The 10,825-nt window shown below is 50.3% G+C and overlaps 1 protein-coding gene across 1 annotated transcript; it reads left to right on the forward strand.

The window, feature by feature from the left end:
• Nucleotides 1–331: 331 nt before the first annotated feature.
• ANKRD60 (ankyrin repeat domain 60) lies at nucleotides 332–10,581 on the forward strand. The gene is made up of 4 exons (XM_032257039.1): nucleotides 332–761; nucleotides 5,765–5,895; nucleotides 7,406–7,571; nucleotides 10,053–10,581. The coding sequence occupies exons 1-4, from the start codon at nucleotides 332–334 to the stop codon at nucleotides 10,361–10,363; spliced, it is 1,038 nt and encodes a 345-aa protein (XP_032112930.1). The 3' UTR covers nucleotides 10,364–10,581.
• Nucleotides 10,582–10,825: the final 244 nt, after the last annotated feature.

The raw sequence follows: 10,825 nt of genomic DNA on the forward strand, positions 1-10,825 counted from the left end.
CTGGCCGCTCGGCGATGTCTCTGTATTTATCAATAAATCTCCCGGTTGTTTTGAGCACCTGTGACCTGTTCCATTATTTAAAAACCGTCTCCCGCGGCCACATGTAACCCCGCCTTTGTTCATCACCGGAGCGGGAAAGGACCGCGGGGCCCTTGGGCGACGCCCGCCCTTCGGTCCCCTTGGGGGCTCTGGTGGCGGGCAGGGAGGGGCCTCGCCGTGGGTCTGGAGGGGGCGGCCTCGGCCGGGCCTGGACGTCACAGTGGAGCCGGGGGCTCGCGGGGCGTCAGGGCGGGGGCGGTGATGACGCGTGGCCGCAGCACTCGAGCCGGGGATGACGCGCGGCCGCGGCGGGGCCATGCAGCGGGCGGCGGCGGGGGCAGGCGGAGCGCGGGCGGCGGGGCCGCTGCGGGGCGCCCCTCTCCTGGACCCCAATGCGGGACGCAGGGGCGGTGCGGGAGCTGGGGTGCAGGGACGCGGCGGGCCCAGGGTGGGCTCGGCGGGCTCGCGGCCCCTCCCCGCGCAGCCCCCGGCCCGGGCTCGCGGCTGGAGCCAGCGGCTCGTCGGTGACCCGAAGGCCACGAGCGTGTCGCCCGACTTGGCACCTGATGTCTTCGTCCTCCGGGTGCGCCTGGAGGAGACAGGGGAGATGTTCCGAGTGGCAAACTGCCGCGGCGACATGACCGTGCGGGAGCTCAAAGAGGAGCTGGACCTGATGGTCGGCATCCCCTTCAACCTCCAGCGGCTCCAGTACCTCGACGAAGGTGACTCCTGCCCTGACCCCTTCCCTGGCCACATGCAAGGGAACCCAGTCCACTTCTGAAGCTGGATTCCCAAAGGGAAGTCTGCTTATGTGAGGACCCCCAGATGTCAAAGCAAACCCCAGCCACCCTGAAACCCAGATGGAGGGCCACTTAGGGTCCTGGCCACAGAGGGACTGCCCAATCTCAGACACACAGGTTCACATTGGACTCCCAATCAAGGCAAACCTTGTCCACAGCAGGACCCTAATCCACAAGCAAGTCCTACCTGGATGGGCTGCATCTGCCAACCCAGAGTGAATCCTGTCCATGCCAGGATCCCCCGGGAAGCCAGACCCTCAGGCTCCCCATGTCTTCATAAGAGACCTGGGTCCTAAAGTCAACTCTGTTCATGTAAGACTTGTCTGAAACAAAGCCTGTCCTCAGCAGGACCCCCAAACCCAGGACAAGCCTGCCCATGTCAGGACCCCAAACTCAGAGCAAACCCCAAATCCTCCTCCATGCTGGTCTTGAGAACATCAGAATCCCATATCCTTTAGCCAACCATGTGCATGCAAGCATGCCAAACCTGAAACAAATCCTGCTGACCTCAGGACTCAAAAACCCAGAACAGAATTGTCTAACACCAAAACCCAAATCTCTAGGCTAACCATGACTACCTCATAACCCCAAATCCTCCAGCAACTGCATCCCCCTAGGATGCCAAGGCTTGAACAAACCTTGACCACCTCAGGACCCCAAAATCCAGAGCAAACACGCCCAACTGAACCCCAAATCTCCAGGCTACCCATGACTACCTCAGAACCCCAAAATTTCCAGCCAGTTTGGTCTTGCAGGGATGACAAATCAAAACAAACCCTGTCCATCTCAGGACCCCAAAATCAAGAACAAACCTGCCCAAGACTGAACCCCAAATCTCCAGGCTAACCATGACTATCTCAGAACCCCCAACCCTCCAGCAACTGTGTCCATGCAAAGAGGTCAAAGTGGAAACAAACTCTGTCCACGTTAGGACCCCAAAACCAAGAACAAACCCGGCTAAATCTGAAACCCTGAATTGCCAGACTAACCATGTAACTATTAGGACCCCAAATCCTCCACAACCATGTCCACACAAGGTTGCTAAAGTCTGAAACAAACCCTGCCCACCTCAAGACCCTATGTCTATATGCAAAGTCTGCTCATGTTTAAGCCTCAAATCCTGAAGCTGTGACTGGCCGTAACAGAACCCTAAATGTCAGAGCAGACTCTCCCCACATCATGACCCTCAACTGCTCAATTCTGAACCCCCAGTCTTCAACTAACCTGTGCATCTGGACCCCAATCTATTAGCCACTTCTGTCTACATAAGGATGACAGAACCCAAAATGAACCCTGCCCACATATGGACCCCAAAATTCAAAGCCAACTCTGCTTACATCTGAAAGGCAGTCACCGAGCTCACCAGGACTATACCAGAACCCAAATCCATGCAAAATGTCTTCATAAGGGCTCCAAAGAATGAAACAAACTCTGCCCACAACAGGATCCCAAAGCTCAAGTCAAACCGATCCATATATGAATCCCCAGATGTGAAACTTTTGTCTACCTCAGCACTCCAAGGTCGAAGCCAGCCATGTCCATGTAAGGAAGTCAAGGTTAAAACCAAACCCTGCCTCCCTGAGAACCCCAAAGCTCAAAGCAAACTTTTCTTGTATTTGTAACCCAAATCTTTCAGCCAACTTTAATTGTACCAGAACCCCAAATTATAGACCAAATCCTGCATATAGCAGGGCCCCAAATTTTGAAGCAGATTTTATCACCATGAAGACCCCCAAATCTCAGGGCAGATGTGGTCGATTCCTACTCTCCAAATGCCACACTGCTCAGGACTACATCAGATCCCCACATCCCAAAACAAGTCCTGCTTGTACAAGGACTCCAAATCCCAGAACAGACCTTTTCACATCAGGACCCCCAAATGACAGCAAACCTTACTTTAATCAGAACCCCTAATCCAGAGTAACCTGCCCTCACAGGACCCTGAGTCTCAAGGCAAATGCTGCTATCCACATTTGAACCCCGAATACTGGCACTAATGCAGTCCATATCAGAACCCCAAATTCCAAGCCGTGTCCTTGTTCACATCGGGAGCTCAAAGCTAGTCCGGCTGGAATCAGAACCTAGAGATGAAAGTTTCCCATGACTGAATTAGGACCCCAAGGACCCGGCTCCAGAGAAGTCCCATGTGACAGGCACCCTAGAGCCCATCTCTCGTTCCATCAGTCTCCTTCCCTGACCTGAAGACGTGGCTTTCCCTATCCCAATTCCCTAAAATATTTAGGACATGAGAACAGCATCAAAGCCCCTGGGCTCCATCATCTCCCCACCCATTTGAAATCAGTGCAAAACACTTCAAGAAAATGAAGATATAAAAAAAAAAATCTCTGAGCTGCTGCACAGAGAATGTGAACAGCTGATACTGCAGAGAGACTGCAGCTGTACTGCAGGGGCTGGGGAGCAAAGGAGACAAACAGATCGGAGAGCAGCCTGCCTCCACGGGCTTGGTGCTGCAGACACTGCCCTGCGGGGCCCAGTTCCCTAATCTGTAACACAGAGCCACCAGCTCTAGAATTCTCAGAGCTGTTTCCCCGCTACAGACAGAAAAGATTCCGGAAACTTGAAATGCACAGCAAAAGCCAAAATATCTTCCTTTGCTCTCTTCAAAATAGGTTGAGCATTGTTCGTGACATATTTATTTTCCTATAGGAGTATTTGGAAGATGCTCTTGGCATTTTTGGAGCTTTCTTTGGAAAGGAATGTGTTTTGAGCCTTGTCTGTGTTTAACATATTAAAAGTGAGAAGAGTTATTGAAGGATTTATTAAGAGTTCCCAAAGAAGTAATGTGCAAGTTATCCTTAACTCAAGTGCCTCACACCCTTTCTGTTCATTTATTTTCACTGATGAGCTATGCTGAGCTATAAATTCAAGAAAGCTAAGAGGGAACGAGAGAGAGGGGGTGACTTACCACTGATGTCACAGGACTATCACTCAACAGGCACTTAGCAACTGTTAGAGGCTCGACCTCTCTCTGCTGTTGCAGTCCTCGCTGTGGGCGGCAAACAAGAAAGACAGAAGGTGCTAGTCGTTATTAGGAGAAATTTGAGCTACTGCCTATAAATAATCCTCTGAGGCCTCTCCTACCTACCTCAAAGTTTGGGCAGGGGGTTGGGAGAGATCAAATGAGATCATGTGTGTGAAAACCTTGAGATACACAAATCTAAATGGGGCGAGCAAATCCATAGGCTAGGATTGCCCTTACACGTCTGTTGTCGACTTTGATAATTTATTTGGCTGGTGATAATTAGTATTTGTCTAAGCCCAAGGCAGTGGCTGCCTGACTGTAGAAAGAGGATGTGCTCGCATTTCTGCAGGAGCTGTGCAGCAGGTGGGAGCTGCACTCTGGCACGTCTCGGGGAAACACAGCTCTACTCAATAGTCTCAAAGTTGTAAGGAGTGGTTGTCTTACTTAGACTAATTGTAGGTTATCTTCTGCATCTGAACCACAAATAGGACACTAATTAGCAGATTTGCTAATCACCATTCTGGGTTTACAGCTGCCATCCTGAGTTTCTGCTAGCAAATTGGTGCCCATAGAGCCAAGAGGGGGAAGCCAGTGGCCCTGGAGGGAGGCAGGTCCGGTGCCAGCACTGGCATGGCCGTTTACAGGCTATGTGAGCCTCGGTTTGCTTATCAGCAGGTGGAGATAACAAACCTCCTTGGAGGGCTGTCCTAAAATGAAAGAATATAGGTGCTCAGTCTGGGCACCAAGTCATCACGAAGTACCTAGTACACGGCGCAGAGCAGCGCATCATGACCCCAGAAAACTCACGAATCCCAGTCACCTGGAGTGTCATCTCACCTAGGCAGAGCCGAAACCTAATGTTGGTGTCGTTGCTCATGAAGAAAGCATGAGGTAGAAGCAGCTCTGGCACCCCGAGTGCAAATGAAGTGGATGTCAGCATCAGCTCCTCACATCACATCGGCTCTCAGCTGGGGGAGTTTTGCCCCCAAAGCCCATTTGGCAATATCTAGAAACTTTTTTCTTTTTTAAGACAGGGTTTCACTCTATTGCCCAGTCTGGAATGCAGTGCTGCAATCTTGGCTCACTGCAACCTCTGCCTCCTAGCTCAGGTGATCCTCCCACCTCAGCCTCCTGAATATAGCTGGGACCACAGGTGTGAGCCATCAGGCTCAGATAATTTTTGTATTTTGTAGAGACAGGTTTTTGCCATGTTGCCCAGGCTAGTCTCAAACTTCTAGGCTCAAGCAATCTGCCCACTTCAGCCTCCCAAAGTGTTGAGATGACAGGAGCGAGCCACTGTGCCGGCCTGGAGACATTTTTGATTGCCTTAATTTGGTGAACATGCTGCTAGCATCTCGTGGGTAGAGGCCAGGGAGCTGCTGAACACCCAGCAACGAGGGGGGGACCCTGCCACGAGGAGCTACCCAGTCTAAACTGTCGGCAGTGCCAAGGTGGACAAACCCGACTCAAGCTTCAATTTGGAAGATCCAACAATTTTTTGGTCATTGTCACCTCCTTAGCCAACTAATGACATTATCCAAGAGTGAGTATTTTGGTTTACCCCATAGGACTTGTATAACCACATCGTGCTGTGTCTAATGTCTGGTTACTTCAAGTTTAAGTCATTCTATTTGTAGAGTTTGCCTTATAAAATGACTTTACTGACTCATGTACTTTTTCACAATAGGACAAGTTATAATTACAGAATTTTATAAATTGTTGGCATCGTTATTTTGTTCGGCTTCTGAGCTGAGCCAAATTAATTTTCTAAAAAGCATTACCGACAACAGACAGACCCATGCGGCATCAGCAAATGAGATTCTTATTTGGCATTTCTAAAATTATATTTGTGGCACCCAAGGTCAGATAATCTCTTAACCAGTGTAGTAGTTTATCTTTAATACCCAATTTTTTAAAAGAAAAAAACAATGGTTCCCTGCAGGAGTTTTGATGGATGAGGCTACCCTGACGTTCCACGATGTTGTTCCTGGCGGGATGATTTCATTATGTGTCTGGCATCATGACGGATGGACACAGCTTGTTTTGGCGGCTGTGGAAGGGGATCCCAGCAAGGTGTCTTCATGCTTCTTTACATGGATATTATATGTTATGAAGCAACCGTAAATTGTGGGGGGAAAATTAGTCTTTAATATGGATATTTGAGTAACAGTTTCAGAGCGAAAAGAATGATGGCCGTGTCATAATTATGAAACACCACACCCAGGGTTTTCCTTCACTCCTTGGGTTTACCATTTCGCTGGCTTTATCGATTTGTGATTTATAACCCACTCACCACCCCGCCCCGCAAAGGAGTCGAGGCAGCACGTTTCTGTTCATGTGTATAAGTGATAAGGTTGGAAATCTAATTTAACACTGAGAGGAGAACTCCAGATAACAGGGAAACGTGCAGCCTGGAGATGAGGGCTGTGATGCAGGCTCCGGCCAGATGCCGCCTGGTGAAGGGGGAGAGGCCCCATGTTCCTCTACGCTTCCTCCTGGCCTCTCAGCTGGACTCTAGGGGTGGGCAGTGGAGGCCAGAAGGATAGAAACCAGGTGTATACCCAACGGGGAAGATGAATCACTGCGACACGAAGGACAATGCTATATTCTTTCTAGAAAAGAAATTCGGTTGGAAAGCTATGTGCTTCTGGAGAAGACGAGACAGTCTCTTTTCTGAGAAAGGGGTCAGGGCAAGCTGGATATAGCAGGGGCTGGGACTGCCTCTCAGAAGAGTGAGCGGGCTTGGGGCAAACGGCAGGAGGCAGCCTTGGTGGGGACAGTGGGGAGGGTGGGGGCCCCGTCCCAGCCCTGACGTATCTCCACCCAGTCCCTCCCACTTGTCCTCCTCCGTGCTCTCCTCTGTCCCCTCTGCCTCCCTTCCCTTTGTCACCAGCAGTGTGGTCCGTGCTTGGTTTGCCGGCTCTTGCTCTGGCCATGGGGGTCACCTCCCTGCTGTCTGACGTTGTCAGAATTGCCGTCATCCTTGTCTTGATTATGCTCCTCCTGCTCCCCCAGTCCTGACTCCCACATCAGGGAAGAGTGTCCTCCCTGGGGGGACCCGTAGCCTCCTCCCAGGCTCAAAGACTTAATTCACCATGAGGTGGTTGCACGACCGGGCTGTTCACCTGTGCATGTTCGGCTTGCTCTGAAACCTAACAAAGACAGTGGGCACACAAACAGATGGGAAGGTTAGAGCCCACCTGGTCTCCAGAGATGCCTGTCACCCTCTGGGAGGCCATTCGTATTGGCTGGTGTCTTCCTTCGTGGCTTCAGCCACCTTCCTGTGGACACTGGGCAAAGCTATTTTCTCTCTTCAGAATATTGACAGGGAGACCTCCTTGCATTCCGAGCCTGAGTGACAGTGAATTTGCATTTCCCTTACATATATAAAGCGTTAAATCCTGGCCTCTCCACCCTGCCTGGGTGTTTCCCAGCTTCTCAGTGAGGGTTTGCACCTCTCCTTTCCCATCATGAGCCTTAATTTGGCATCAGGCAAGCCTTCCCCCAAGCATGCCCAGCCAGCCGTCCAGCAAAACGTAGCCACACTTTTCAGAATAACTCAAGCTCCTCTTATCTTGCCCAGCTGTCTTGTCTCGGGGTTACTGAAGATTCCTTCTACCGAACTGCAAATTCAGAACATTTTGAGGGTGAGAAGTGGAAGCAGTGGACATCTCAGAGGGCATTTGTGGTGCTGTATGTGGCCTCGCACAGAGGTCACATTGATGCTGTGCAGTACCTTCTAGAACACGGTAATTCTGGTAGAATGCTTGCTATGTTCAAGAGCTGGGATTTTTTGCAGGTGGAGAGGACAGAGTATCTTGTCTTCCTGGTCCCTCCAGCAGCGGTTTTCTGGACCTATGTCTTGTCAGCCACCAATCAGGGTCCGCATCGAGGCACTCACTCCCTGTCTAGGCAAGTGTCTTACGGCACACCAGTCAGAGGCTGCCCTTTTTCTCTTCACCAGGCCTCAAGAAGACTCTTTCTGCTTCAGTGAGGCAGACATTTTGGGACCCAAGATGCAGGGAGCAGCCACAAACGTTTCCTGGTTTATTTTCCACCAGGCACATTGCTGGGAATATTCCCATGCTGTCTGCATGATTTCCACCCTCATGTGAAATTAGGACGCTGCAATGGTCCAAAATGGTCAAGCCTCTGGCTGGGTGTGGTGGCTCACACCTGTAATCTCAGCACTTTGGGAGGCCAAGGTGGGCAGATCACCTGAGGTCAGGAGTTCAAGACCAGCCTGGCCAACATGGTGAAACGCTGTCTCTACTAAAAATACAAAAATACAAAAATTAGCTGGGCGTGGTGGCATGTGCCTGTACTCCCAGCTACTCAGGAGGCTGAGGCAGGAGAATAATATATATATATATACAAAAAAACAACAACAAAAAACCCCCAAATAGTTCACCCTCCAGCTGGCATAGCTCTGTGGTGGATGGCACACTCATCATTCTCCCTTCCCCAAGCCTTGTTATTATTTTCTCACAAGACATTCATGTGGGACTCTTTTTTCAACCCACCTCCACTTAAGGGCCTTCTTCCTCTTTCTCTCTCTCTCTCTCTCTCTCTCTCTGGTTCACTTGATGGGTAGAAGCAGAAGACTTAGCCAACATTGTCTCCAAGTTAAAGAGCTTTACACGACATTCCATAGGTGTACACTCTATCCTCCCTGGACGTGCGGTATTTTTGGGAACAGATGCCCACTGATGGTGATGCAGACCATTCAAGAACAAAGGATAACTTAGCTGTTAATAGCGGTAACAGCGCAGACCACCAGCTGCCTTGGAAAAAGGAAGAACATGATACGTGGTGTTTGGTCAATGGTTTGGGCTCTGGAGGGGCCTTTCGGAAGGGTCTCCCGTATCAACTTGCCTCCAAATGAGACCCCCTTTTTCCCCACCCACAGCCTTGGCCCCAGCCTCTCTCAGCTCTGTCATAGCTATTTTTCCCACTTACACCAAGCAAGGTGGGTAACATCTTGGATTTCTTGGGCTGGATGTTTGGGCCATGCAATGGGCATATAAACCTCTGTAATAGGTAAGGTTACCTCCACGATATTCCCCTTCCTTCCTTCACTGACTTTCTGTACTTTGCTTGTTGTAAAATGAAGTATGGGCTTTGCACAGCCCAGCAGTCCTTTAAGCTCATAAAAAGTCATTTTCATTCTGATGGAACTGTGATGTATTTGAAGGCACCAGTTAAAAAATTACAGCCAGCTTTGCAAAGTTTTCTGTCCTCCACAGACAGCTGCTGGGAGGAGGCACCATGGTTGACACCAGTATTCTAAGAGCCTATTTGAAACTTTACCTCACCAACCAGCCAGAGCTCATAAAAACTGGCTCCCGAAATGTCTGCTGAATTTAATTGAATTGCCTTATTTTCTGTGTCATGATATTTGTTACCCAGAGTTTGATTCAATTCCACAAGTCCAGATTGGACACCTGTCTTTAGTCCATCCATCTGCAGGATGCGGTGAGGAATTCAATCGAAGTAAAATCTGTCTATAAGTCAGTCTGCCCGTTGCCTGTCATTTTCTGAGCACCTGTCTTCTGCAGGCCCTGAGCTACGTGCTGGGGATGAGAACAGCAGCGAGCCAAACGTGTGTGTTTTCTGCCCTCGTGGAATTTCTGAGGGGAATTCAGTAGAGTATCACAAATAATTCCATGGTCAATGGTGTACATGGTGTTTTAAAGATGTAGCGTATCTATTGAGCTTATATAGGAGGTTTCATGGGGTGGGAAAATTGAGGAAGATTTTCCCAAGGAAGGAAATGAAACCTAAAGAAAGGTCAGAGTTAGCCCAGAAGAAAATGGATGAGAGTGTTGTACAACGGACCTGGGGCAGGATGTAGAGAGCAGGGTGTGTTTTAGGGATGAAGGTGGAAGGCAGGTGTAATTGGAGCCTTGGTGGTGGGGTTGGGGAGGAGAGTATGGCAGGAGGGAATGCTGGAGCAGTAGTGGCAAGGTGGGGTGAGGGTGAGCGGGAAAGACCTAGACGATCACTCCACAGGTGGTGGGAGGCAGTGATGGATCTGAGCAGGAGTGTGATATGGGCATTCTGGAAAGATCATTGGCTGCTGCCAGGGGAATGGACTGGAGGCAGGGCAATGCTGGAGCTGGGCCAGGCGGCAGGACCTCCCTGGGGAGCACTCCCTTCACAGCCCAGGACCCCTCCTGTGCTTCCCCTCTGCACGTGTCTTCCTTCTGGCCAATGCTTTTATTTTACAGGAGCCAGCTGCCTCAGCAGATCGCCCCTGGGCAGGACACCTCTGCATGTGGCTGCAGCCATGGGCCAGTTGGACTGTATAAGCCTCCTGGTCCGGCACGGGGCCTCCATCCATGACAGAGATGCCAAGGGGGAGACCCCCATCTCCATTGCACACCGCCTGAACCAGATACAGAGCGAGCGGCAGATGTATCTCCTCCACCAGAGAGCAAAGTCAGGGATAAGGGATCCGAGCGACTTGGTCATGCAGAAGGCTTTGCGGAGGGTCAAGTCTGGGCCTGGGTCTAAGAAGATGATGATGACCCCTCATTAGCTCCCACTGGGAATGTTTGCCCGTGGAAGCTGGCTTGGACAACTTTGCAGAGTTCAATCCCATGGGGGCCCTTGTTGCACAGGGAGGCAGGAAAACAGGGCAATTAACCTGAATCAGATACGAAATTATCTGTCCTGTTTGCAAATGATTTCGGGAGGGTGTTGATGGAAGCGGGTAAGTCTGTGTTCATTTAGTAATCCATTATAGACCGAACAGCCTCGGATGCCAGCCTTTAATTTTAAACTATTTGCGCATTGTACCCAATAGCGCTGCTTGGGGTGATGGGATCCAATTACCTTCTCTCCCTTCTGGGGACTGTCTAATGCACGGGATAATATGAGTAATAACAATAATGATAACAGCACGATTGTTATTGTACAAAACAAGTGCCAGTGAATGTCGGGAGGTCGTGCGTAGTGTGGGCTGTGAATTTCAGTTTGTAAAGCCCGTGGAACTAAATGC

The sequence above is a fragment of the Sapajus apella genome, unplaced genomic scaffold (assembly GCF_009761245.1).
Source record: "Sapajus apella isolate SASKATOON/1434 unplaced genomic scaffold, GSC_monkey_1.0 scaffold96, whole genome shotgun sequence".
In the NCBI taxonomy this organism is placed as follows: domain Eukaryota; kingdom Metazoa; phylum Chordata; class Mammalia; order Primates; family Cebidae; genus Sapajus; species Sapajus apella.

Coding starts and splice junctions, on each gene's coding strand:
- ANKRD60 (XM_032257039.1), top strand. CDS start 332: ATGACGCGCGGCCGCGGCGGGGCCATGCAGCGGGCGGCGGCGGGGGCA. Junction 5,896..7,405: donor TGGAAGGGGATCCCAGCAAG/GTGTCTTCATGC, acceptor TATCTTGCCCAG/CTGTCTTGTCTCGGGGTTAC. Junction 7,572..10,052: donor GCAGTACCTTCTAGAACACG/GTAATTCTGGTA, acceptor TTTATTTTACAG/GAGCCAGCTGCCTCAGCAGA.